The sequence below is a fragment of the Pseudogymnoascus verrucosus genome (assembly GCF_001662655.1).
Source record: "Pseudogymnoascus verrucosus strain UAMH 10579 unplaced genomic scaffold scaffold_8, whole genome shotgun sequence".
In the NCBI taxonomy this organism is placed as follows: Eukaryota; Fungi; Ascomycota; class Leotiomycetes; order Thelebolales; family Thelebolaceae; genus Pseudogymnoascus; species Pseudogymnoascus verrucosus.
The window spans coordinates 64,064-75,139 of record NW_017263659.1 but is presented as its reverse complement, the minus strand read 5'-3'; the positions used below and the strand labels follow the sequence as shown (position 1 = coordinate 75,139).

General features: G+C 47.4%; 3 protein-coding genes across 3 annotated transcripts; 1 reads left to right on the top strand and 2 right to left on the bottom strand.

The window, feature by feature from the left end:
• Nucleotides 1–1,649: 1,649 nt before the first annotated feature.
• On the top strand, nucleotides 1,650–3,910 carry VE01_02544 (uncharacterized protein; the record flags this gene model as incomplete). The annotated part of the gene is made up of 4 exons (XM_018272052.1): nucleotides 1,650–2,062; nucleotides 2,120–2,958; nucleotides 3,262–3,383; nucleotides 3,455–3,910. The coding sequence occupies 4 exons, from the start codon at nucleotides 1,650–1,652 to the stop codon at nucleotides 3,908–3,910; spliced, it is 1,830 nt and encodes a 609-aa protein (XP_018133114.1).
• Nucleotides 3,911–4,799: 889 nt separating this feature from the next.
• VE01_02543 (uncharacterized protein) lies at nucleotides 4,800–7,981 on the bottom strand. The gene is made up of 4 exons (XM_018272051.2): nucleotides 7,013–7,981; nucleotides 6,093–6,952; nucleotides 5,958–6,036; nucleotides 4,800–5,908 (listed from the first exon to the last, which is right to left on the bottom strand). The coding sequence occupies exons 1-4, from the start codon at nucleotides 7,175–7,177 to the stop codon at nucleotides 4,916–4,918; spliced, it is 2,097 nt and encodes a 698-aa protein (XP_018133117.2). The 5' UTR covers nucleotides 7,178–7,981; the 3' UTR covers nucleotides 4,800–4,915.
• Nucleotides 7,982–8,518: 537 nt separating this feature from the next.
• On the bottom strand, nucleotides 8,519–10,938 carry VE01_02542 (uncharacterized protein). The gene is made up of 3 exons (XM_018272050.2): nucleotides 10,924–10,938; nucleotides 10,593–10,868; nucleotides 8,519–10,480 (listed from the first exon to the last, which is right to left on the bottom strand). Exon 3 carries the CDS (start codon nucleotides 10,133–10,135, stop codon nucleotides 8,942–8,944), a length of 1,194 nt encoding a protein of 397 aa, XP_018133116.2. The 5' UTR covers nucleotides 10,136–10,480; nucleotides 10,593–10,868; nucleotides 10,924–10,938; the 3' UTR covers nucleotides 8,519–8,941.
• Nucleotides 10,939–11,076: the final 138 nt, after the last annotated feature.

The window sequence follows — 11,076 nt, the reverse complement described above, 5'->3', positions numbered from 1 at the left end:
TCCCCCATCTCGTAAGATCCAACCAGTACAATTCAATCCCTTTATCATACGTCACTCTTGGCGCTGTAACGACTGTGAAGACTGTTGCCTTGCCTTGCCTTGTCCTGTCTGTTCGCCACAAAAGTGAAGAAGGAAGGGTACGGATGCGGTGTACTTTGTAACTATGTAAGCAGTAGTAGTAGTGATTAGTAGTAGTAAACCATGAAAATACACTACACCTGCCATCAATCAGCACACACACGACCAGACCAACCAAGCTCATCAATCAAGCAGCCACTATCTATGCACATCTAAGCACACAAGCACTCTAGGCACTCTAATCACCTCGCACATAACCACCTATAGTCGGCCATCCATCAACCCAAGCCACAAAACCCATCACCACCACCACACAACTCCCGCGCATCCGGCAGTCAACCCGCTATACGCTTACCTTACCCCCCCTTCTACCCACTACCAAAAAGATCACCCCGATCATCCCCGATCACCACCCTGCCACTACCCACCACCACCCACCACCACCCTGCCACTCGCTCTGATGACCACGTCGATCCCGCCACCACCCGCTCCGATAACTGGATATAGGTGATGATGGGTGGCTGCTACCCGCTGCTGCCCACATTAATTGCATAACTACCGGTTATGCAATGTATATCACTTTATGTAGGGCTGATGTGATGGGATGGTACAGTAGTAAACGGATACCGCACCTGCCAAGATCCGTAGTGGGGATCATATCCATCCACTACGGCTCGGTCGCTGGTTGTTAGGGGGGAGGGGGCACGTGATAATTTTGATACTCCGACGGCATTGGGAGTGGATGGATGGTTCTGGGGCTATAGTAGAAGAAAGGTAGACTCCGATGATCCGATGGTAGTTTAACTGCCAGCCATAGTGGGTTTTTCTGCCTTCCCGTGGTGGGGGTAGCTAGTAAGTGACTGAGTGAGTGCCTCGGTGATGGGTTCGGCGGGTTGGTGATGGATGGCCTCGGTGACAGAATAGTAATAGTGATGGTGGGTATAATGTTTGGAGTGCACGAAGTGGGATTACTGAACCACACAACAACATCTTGGCGTGTAAAAAATCCCGCAGGATGCCTTTGTAAGAAAAGGCCGTTCTAGAAAAGAAAACGGTGAAAGAGTCATGGCATATACCGCGACTAAGAAGATCACCAGGATACGGTGAGAAGGCCAAGCAAACAGAGCGTAGACGGGGTCTAGAGAAGTGTCCAAAGCCGGGCGGGAAGGACGACACCGACCACCGACTCTGCGGCCCCATTGATGACTAAGCGGACACTGGGCAGTTCCCGTGACCGAGCAGCAGGTAGTGTTAAAAGCTCTAATCGTCGTATCCAACTTCTCGCTTCACTTAAGGTTGGAGGAAGCGAGATGCGCGCCAGAGGAGCAAGCCGAGGTCGTGAGAATGCTATTCTAGATAAATATACGCTCGTGTCGGTGTTTGGTCCTATGGATCTGTAGCCGAGAACAGATCTTATAAGCGCTGGCGCATCGTGATAGCCGCGCGGCTGGCAAATGTAGCACAGCCCCGCTCGCTGAAGATGATGTGCCCATCACCTGGTCGGCATGTTATGACCATAGGTATATATCTACAGGGTCGCTCTTACCGTATACTATCATTTGCTGTCTACAATGGCAGATCCACTGAGCGTTACCGCTAGCCTTTTAGCGCTAGTGACGTTTGCAGCTAAATCAACACAGTCGTTGCATCAGTTAATCTCGAGCTTTAAAAGCAGTCAAAGAACTATACGAGGCTTGAAAGAAGAACTCGAAGCCTTAAATGAGGTCCTGCAGTCTCTCCATGCTACTATCAGCAATGGAAAGGTCGACCTAACATCGCTAACACTTCCTCTTACTCGATGTAACCAGGCTTGTCAAGAATTCGAAGCGATAGTGCTAAAATGCACGAAGCATTCCAGTGGAACAAGGAGGAGCCTTCGCGACTGGACTACTCTAACTTATATGGGCGGTGATATTAACGCATTTAAGAATATGCTAGGAGGCTATAAATCCACAATTGCTATTGCTCTTGGTGACGCCAACATGTTAGTTTGGTCCAGTCTTGGTTCCTGATATCAGCTATAGCTGACACATTTTTGTAGAAGAACGACTAATGTCACGATTTCTCTCCTAAATGAATATAATACGATGATCGCAAACACCACCTCTGATCTCAAAGAGCACTTGCAAGAGTTAGATGAGAAGCTACAGGCTATTTCACAAGGCGCTCAGGCATTCAATGTGGATAATTTAGAGCAACAACGAATCAAAGAAGAGCGAGAAAGTGCACAGAGCTGTTTAGATATCTGCATTCAAGTTTCTGCACACATCGATGATGTACAACAGAATGCTTTTGTGAACACTGCTGGGACATCAGCAAACAATCAAGACTCTGCGGCCGAGTCCAAGAAATTTACACTAGCAGAAGCAGTCACGAACAATACTCTCACTGACTGCAAGTTGGGCCTAGCCCAAACCACATCTCAGCTTAGAGAACAGCTCCACAGGATTAATGAGCAGATGCGCAGCTCTTCGCAACTTCTTACTCCATCCGGCGAACAGGCAATAGAGCAAGAAAGAATAAGAGAAGAATTAAGGAGCGTTGAACAAAGTTTGAAAATCTGCTCAGAAGCAGCTGAGAAAGCAGTTCCAGATCGAATACATGTCTTCGAAGATGTCTTGATGGGTGACGATGGTGATCAAATCATTGTTGCAACTTTTGGAGATCTGATCTCCGCGAAGCGCGTGACGACTGGGTCTAGATCGAGACAATTCCTTGGACAGATGTCAGATACTTCTCTTCAGCTGCTTTCACAGAAGATCAGTCGCGGCCCATTAGAGGTGGATGTTGATAGGTCTACAGGGAGTAACTCCCCATTTGAAGGACGTTATGGAACTGGACGCCCGCTTAATCCAGGAAGATTGGCTTCAGAAAAGCTAGGTTCGCATGAGTGAAAACATTCACAGATCTTTGTTATGCTTGTGGAAGTAAAGCAGACGTTGCTTTTGCACGAATATGACCAGCTGCGGAGCTAGATATGCGCAGCGCTTCTTCAGCTACAGTCTACAATTGGTCAGGATAGTTGCATTATGTGGTGACATTAGCTATCGTATTGTTAGAATGTTAAATGGCACTCAATACTGTGGTTAAAGGGGAGAAAGACGAAAGAAGGGTGACCGCTAAGAATATTGCACCCTTCTGTGCTGCTGCTCACGGAGACGGTGCTCGGGAAGGATCACCCAGGCACGCTCGCCAGCATAAACAACCTCGCAGTAGCGCTTCGCCTGCAAGGAAAGTACGTTAATAGTCATCTTGTCCGGGCCGAGGATGATAATGACATCCCAATCAACCCTACTGGACCCATCGTTCGCCTGCTTTACCGGGCCAGCATGATATCTTATACAAGTATACCAACGGTTCCTGATCTCTACGACAGCAAAAGATTATCGATAGCGCGTCCGCTGCTAGTAATATCCAGGTTAACCGCGCTGGCGTCTTCGATCGTGCTCTGGACTCATCGCCGATGACCAACTTTAACCCGGCTAACCTGCCCGGTACAGTGGACATACCTGGCCTGTCTATGGCAGCCCTGAGTAATCATGGCTTTCCCTCGACATACACCCCCCTCAGCGACTACGAGCCTATCGTGACACCCACCTATCCATTCGATACATTAGTGTCGACACCAAACATGCAGTATGTCCCACCTATATTAGCGGTATCTCCTCACAACTCTAGCACGCCAATCGTCCCGGCTGCTGCGCTATCAATCCATAGCGCACCATCACGACCACAGCGCACTCGCAATCTTCAGGTGAAGCCCATTGAAGTTCCTCTGTCTAGTTTGGGCAGCCAGTTTCGGCACTCAAAGTACGAGTACGACAGTGATTAGAACGATCCATCGTCACAGATCTTCCAGACAAGCATGTTTAAAAATAGTCACTATAATACTGCACATTACAGCAACCCTAATTTTCGGCCTGAAGAATGGAGTCCAGATGAAGAGAGGAGGAACCGTACACCGAGGAGATTTGACGAATCACAAGTCGACGTCCACGGAAGCTTGTAGTGGCGCCATAGAAGGATATCCTAGTATTTACACCTACAACATGTGAGGGAAGTGAGCAGTCAGATCCGACGATTACTTGCAGAATGAAGACAGAAGGCAAAGGTTATAGGGGATCGTGCCGAATCGCAGGACTGTGATTCCTGCTATCGGAGAGGGATCGCGCCGTCGAGTGGGAGGAGTACCGTGCTTGGGAGGGAGATTTAGTTTGCCGGCGACGCGATTACAAGAGTGGGGCAATGGGTGCTGTGTGTGGCTGACGCCTTTGAAATAGGTAGTCACTATATCGAGAGGTGGTTGATCTTTATCTAGGGTTCTTAGCTTCTATCGGAAGTTGTTGGACTGGGGGTTTTCACACGGTGGTGCTACTTCCAGAAGAGACACCTCGCGCGGGAGATTTGAAGAAACTGGTGGTTCTCATACTGCATTCCACTATTGTGATCCGCTAATTGAGGAATCATTCTCGGGGCACACTCGTGTGCTGAGGATCTCTCCACAAGTCACACTCCTTCTCTGAGATAGGCTCAGTGCGACACGACCAGCAATTTTGGCGCAACGACCTCAACCAGAGCAAAGCGAGTTAGCCCCTCAGCACAAACTATTTATGCTCATAGCAGAGAATACCCGAGATACTGGAACTTATAGTTTGCAACGTAGAGGAATATAAGGCAGAGTATAGGTATCAATTTAATATGGAAAAGTAGATTATGAATATATCCCGTTGCTTGGCCAGACTATGAAAAACCAATGAAAGAAACGAGAAATATTGCCATAGTATCTATTACAATATAACGTATGGCGAGCTCCACGAGTTTGCTGATCTCTACTCGTTCAAATCTCAGTCGGGTGTCCATTACGCCTATTCTCTGACCATCTTTGGATTGGGCTTGACGGCCCAGATGCGGTCACAACTGTAGAGTTGTTCCTACTATGCCCTCTACCCTTCTCGGCCATTTCCTGCACCAACAATTCGTCAAGTTCTAGCCTCAGCCTCTTCTTGTCCTCCACTTCCTCGATTCCCCTCTGGACCATCTCCGACTCCTGCGGAAGCCCGAGTCCATTATGGATAAGTGTAACTTCTTTACCCAAAGCCTGCTGGTCTTGTTCAGGCCAGCTGCCAGGGGGACCAGTTGCTGCTTTTGGGGCCTGAACCCGCTTCGTGGCAATAATTATTGGAAACAACGTAAAAACTTCTGTGAATGGTTTCGATTCAACTACTTGTTGAGGGCCACCATCAGCATACAAGGAGTCATAGTCAAGCGCTGCGACATTCCAGTCGCGTTTGTTTTCTTGATTGAGTGTAGAATTGATGGTGAACGTTCGTTCATCGGATTGAGCAGACGTCCAGACTGATATTGCATCTCTTGCAATATCCAAAAGGTCGGCTTTGAACTGAGGTAAACTCGGTGGATCAACCAGCGAACCGAGAATCGAGAGAACAAGGTTGACAAGCTTGTCTTCCCTGCACTTGAAAGACTTTGCTGTACCCGCCTCCTGTAGGATACCCTCCTGACGTCGTGTTTCAGTTGTGGACAAGGATTCAAGTGTTCGTACTGTGACCGCTCTCCAGACGTCTGCAGAACGACCGCTACCATCAGATTTGGCCACTGCGGATCCCATTTTTTCAATAAATGTAGATAATCTCAAGTCATCCGACGTTATATCGGAAGAGAAATGACGCCAGACTGTATTGTATACGGCGTCTGAGATCACTCGCTGGGCATGGGCAGTTCTAAGTTGCAACGACGTTTCACTATTGGACAAAGGAACAGAAGTAAAAGCTGAGTCGGAAGCAGAAATTTTCGCTGGTAGATTTCTCATTTCCTACGCATTGATCAGCTGAGATTAGGGTACGGTGAGTAGGGGTATAAACCTCATTACTTAACTTTCTAGCTAGGTATTGAGAAGAAATGGCCTGGATTTTGGTCGAAATCTTGAGAAATTCGCCGTTGCTGTATTCGTTGTGAGTTGAATTTGACTCTCAAAGTGCTAGCGTGGGTTAACTTACTAATATTCGAGAGGCTTGCTGCTCAGTGAAAATTCTTTCTGGAGATCTTCCAACTTCATAGCAAGTTGTTCCTTTTCCATTTTATACATGTCTTTGGCTTTGTCCAGATCCTCAAATTTTCCAGCCATGACTATCAACTCATTACGTTGCGTCTCAACCTGCAATTTTAGCTCATTGATTGTATCAAGAGCCTTTTTGCTGGTGGCTTCCAGCTTTCGAACTTTTCCCGCTTGCTCCTTCTCTTTCTTCTCTAAGTCTCTCTCTAGAATCTTCCTTTGAGCGATGAATTCTCTGTCCTGTACACCCTTCAATCGCGAGAGCTCGTTGACTGCTTCGACCCTTAGTTTTTCCTCTCTAGCCCTCAACTTCTCATCATCAGCTTCCCTTTGACGCAAAATATCTTCCTTTTCGCTCTGTAGTCTCTCCTTCTCGGCTCGATTGGCTGCAACTTCGCTCTTAGCGGCTTGTTCTTTATCAGAAGCCCTCTGCTCTAAAACGTCCAATGCAATCTTTTGATTTGATATCGTTGCGTCTTTGTCTACAATCTGTCCCCTTAGCTCTTCAAATCTCTTTTGTACCAGTGGTATTTGAGTGATCTCGTCTGCATATTGAATACATGAATCACTGACGGCTTTAACCGCCTTTTCAGCATTTAACAGCTGCTGAGACGCCGCGCGAAGTTCCTTAGTTAAAGGGCCTATGTATGTTTCAATTTCGGCAGCGGAAGACATATCGTCTCGTTGACGACTGGTGGTATTGCTAGGTTGAGTACTGGTATGCCCGTTGGTATCATGTTGTTCCCCACCATCTGGAGCTAAAGAAGAGCGTCGAGCCGCTCGCCGCGAATCTCGCAGAGGAGACTGTCCTCAAAGTTAATTAAGTGGTATTTTAATTTCGCTTTATCACGATATATCTCATACCATTCTTGTATTCGTCGTTGTGCTATCCTGTTGACTAGAGGTTCGACCAAGTCTAATAGATTTTGAGAAGCTCCGTGCCAAGTTGTTGACACCAGATTGAAATGAGGTTCGTTCCTGATCGTGCCTTGTTATAAGCGCCCTGACCGAATGGTGATTCTGTAACATGGGGTGATAGGTAAAGCTAATTACAAGATTATTTAGGGATTACAATCCAGAATTTCGCGTCAAGAACTGATTTAGGGAATATAATATTGCACTTTGAAAGGCCCCCTCGATGGTCTTTTGATAACAAAAAGAACACCGTCTGATATGGAACGAGGCTGCGGCGCCTGCCCTCTTTCAACAATTGAACAGGGTAACACTAGAATGTGCTCTCGTGGCAGCCTCGTTTACGTCGATTCAATTACCTTTCAGAATTAATCGGGCTTGAAGGTCTCAGTACGTGCCTGTATTTTACTGGCTAGGTTATAATCCTCGACTAATTCGGTGTCGTATTGCATTGCATCGATGGTATGCGGCAACCAAGTCGTAAGATCTTGCCCTTTTGGCCGGTGAAAACCATTTGGGATATCTAAGATATTGGTCCAGAGAGAAAGCCGAGGGTGTATCTTCGAGAACATCTATTGGTCTGTCGTCGCGCCTTCACCGAGATATTCAATGAATGGAGTGGCTGCCTAGACGCTATTGCGATCCTATCAGGTTGCGGGCCAAGCAGTCGGAATTCTGTCCTACGTGTCTTGGTGTGAATGGCAAGGCTCGGTGGATCGGCGCAGCAGGGGCTTCATAGTGAAGCCATGTGCATTCGGATGTCCAGATTCGGGGCTCTAATGCATGCAGGTAGCCGGGCAGCCCGCGTGGTGCTACCAATAGACGGGCGTCTATCGTTTGTGAAGACGGAGCGAGGCGAACCTTGATGGCATGGTATCATGCGGAGTATAGTAGTATAGTTTCATAAAAAAGGCGATGTTGGTTCGTATTTGTATGCATTGGCCACTGGAATACAGAAGCCGAGGCGCATAGAACCGCCCTTCGTTCCTTGTACCTCATTGCCTACCTTCGCACATTAATGCCACAATTTCTACAGTGAGTCGTCCGCAGCTGTATCACATGCAGTGATATCCTAATGAGGACCAAGGTCGCATGCACTTCACAGGGAAGATTCAAGGCTACCCACAGAGAAAGAACAGCAGCCCTCACACCATCTTCGTTTTTAAAGACCACAGCGCACACCAAGTCCAGTTGCCGTCGAAAAGCTATTCACTGTGGTCTCAAGTATGCGTAACAAGCACTGAACTATAGCTCTGTGTGAAGTGGGCGGCATGGAGAATGGTGTGAAAGATTTGCCGTGTCCACACCTTGTTTCGCAAGCAGGTTCATGGCTTCCTCATCGGTTTGAAGGTTATGTATCACGTGAAATATCATGTTCCAACAATTTGCGACGTGAGACTGAAGGAAAATGAAGCAGTTGAAGTTCTAGATACTGTTATATTCGGTTCTAGCTCCGTCGTGGTTTGGACATTCTGTTTTGGGGGACTTTTTATATCTGTATGCTGTTCCTGCCAATTAACATCACTTTAAATTTGAGCATGCTTTCACGCCACTGGGCTTTTCGTTTCGCTTTCAGCAGCCTTGATCAAATGATCGAATCGGGCCCCATGTCTGGCTGCCCCACCGTCCCACCGCCCCATATACGCCATGTCTGACATCCTTGTCAGTAGTCTTCTGGATGAACCGATTATCCCCATCCTATTATCCCCCTTTTTGAACGACAAAACTGAGTCCGAGATCGAGCTTATGCCAGCCAAGTCGACCGCGGACGTCAACACGCAAAAAAACATTATAGCCTATAGCAACGCTAGCAGATAGCGCCAGCGAATGGACCTGCCAGCATTGAACCAGGCAAAAGCTATGCGCCCACCCAGACCAAGTTCAGAAGACGTTCTCTGCGGTAGGTGGCCCAAAGCGCAAGTATTTATTCCAATCCTCAGGCTTCCAGCCTTCAGACTCCTCAAAGGGTTTCCGAGAGGAGAAAGGGGACATGGCTGGAGAGGCCCGTAGCTCTGCTGATTTTGAGCGGGTATGAGTGTGATGCGGCTTTAGACCTCGAGCAAATTTAGATGGAGAAACTGGAATTGGGTCGCCGAATGTGAAAAATGGGGCTGGCTTGCCAAATGAGAACTTGGATTCGCCGTTTTGCTTTGGCGTTGGAGGTGGAACGAGTTTGTCTGGCGTAGGTAAAGTAGTCTTTGGAGTTGGTAAAAGTATGGCGGGGGTGTTAGCAGTTGTTGTTGGAGTTGACACAACAGGTTTGACGGAGGGGTGTAAGGCCGCCTCTAGAGTTGACATAGACTTCGCTGGGGAGTTTGCTCTTTTGTCGGAGAATACATCAATCTGCACTGGAGTTGATGCAGGGCTAACTGAAGGGGTTGCAAATGGATTAACCTGCATTAGAGTTGAAGCAGGGCTAGCTAAAAAGCTTGCAACAGCCGCCTTTGGAGTTGAAAGGGAATCAGTTCCAGGTGTGTGAGAGAGTGGAGAGTCTTCATGTGATAGCGAATTTGGAGGGATCGGTACACAAATGATTTTGTTCCGATAGGGCGATTGATGTTCTCCCTTGGATTGAAGAGTGTCCCATTGACCGAGAAGTGTAGCAATTCGAGAATCAGAAACTTTCATACATTCGCCTTGCCTCTTTATTGTTTCGTTTTTTTCGTCGATTGATTTGTTTCGCGACTTTATTAATCCATCTAGTAACTCCATTTCTTCTTCTTGAATCTTTATTATCACATCTTGACGGGCCATCGATTTAGCCTGGCGCCGGACTGTTGATTCCAATTCTTCGATTTGTTTCCGAAGGCCAGCTTCTTCTGTTGCGTAGTGAGCCTCAACCAGCAAGAGCTCCTTTGCAATACCAGATAGCGTTGGAGGATGGATGGCTGACTCCCAATCAGCAGTGGTGATATCAGAAAGGGCATCGCCAATATCAGATAGCGTAGGAAAGCTAGGCGAACTGTTGGTAGTGTCCGACATTGTGAGATGTAAGATGTGAAATTTAATATTGGTTCTGGCTGCTCCACAAAGAATATCTCCAGGAAGAATATTTAGGACACAATGAAAGGTCATTCTACACTATTTGTACTTTTACTTCATGGCAAAGCTCTCGCTTCGAAACATCTTAGAGTCCAACATGTTAGAAGGCTGTGTCGTTGATGCACATTCAAGGATGATATTCAGCTTTAGATGTGAGAACTCGTGAGATGCATGGAATAAACGCCACATTCTGGAGCCTTGACACACATAAAACAACACTGCTGGCCTCTCGATTTTATCCTACCAATCGTGTTCCCATCACTAAAGATGGTGAGCTACGGCATGGTTTACACTTCAGCTCTTGAGGCTCCGGTATTTGCGGCTCTCTCGTCTTCATATTTCGAGTTGTTATGGCAGCTGTCGAGGTTTGGTGGGTATCTGCCAAGAATTAGCGACGGCGGCGCATTGAACGCTCTCAACGACGCGGAACGACTAGCAAGCGCAAGCTGATAGCTCAAGCTTCATTAGAGCTGTTGAGTCTAGAGCTTACAGTAATTAGGACGACACCATTCCCAGCCTCTCGGATTCACAAGACGGAATTCGGAAACGTTCGATGTTTGTTTTGTTTCGTCAAGGATCACATCTGGCCGCATCTCTCCGTGTTACAGGAGAGTTTCGGCGGCAGGGGAACCCTAGCGCTTAGCATCCTAGCTGTATTCATTGGCCAAGCGCATCACTTGGCAGCAAACAAGTCGGCGAAGTTCCTTGTCGAAAACGTGCCTCGTACGCGGTTGAAACAATAAGTGGCACGGTTCTTAGCGCATTTCTGGTATATTTTTAGTGGTGAACTGAACTGTGCCGTTTTTTATTCAACCGCGTACCTCGGTGGCCGCCCAATGGGGCCAATACCCACCGTCTGATGTATCACTTTACTGAGCACGATCATCTTTAGGTTCTATAGTGGACCCCCCGCTCTTTCGGTAACAGAGTTGATATAATGACTTTGGATGGGCAGTTTTGTTGGGTAATAGAGG

Excerpts from the sequence above, each read along its gene's own strand:
- VE01_02543 (XM_018272051.2), bottom strand. The coding sequence starts at position 7,177 with ATGTTACAGAATCACCATTCGGTCAGGGCGCTTATAACAAGGCACGAT. Across the intron at positions 6,953-7,012 it reads CAACGACGAATACAAGAATG|TCTCCTCTGCGAGATTCGCG; the intron begins GTATGAGATATA and ends CTTTGAGGACAG. Across the intron at positions 5,909-5,957 it reads CTAGAAAGTTAAGTAATGAG|GAAATGAGAAATCTACCAGC; the intron begins GTTTATACCCCT and ends ATCAATGCGTAG.
- VE01_02542 (XM_018272050.2), bottom strand. The coding sequence starts at position 10,135 with ATGACCTTTCATTGTGTCCTAAATATTCTTCCTGGAGATATTCTTTGT.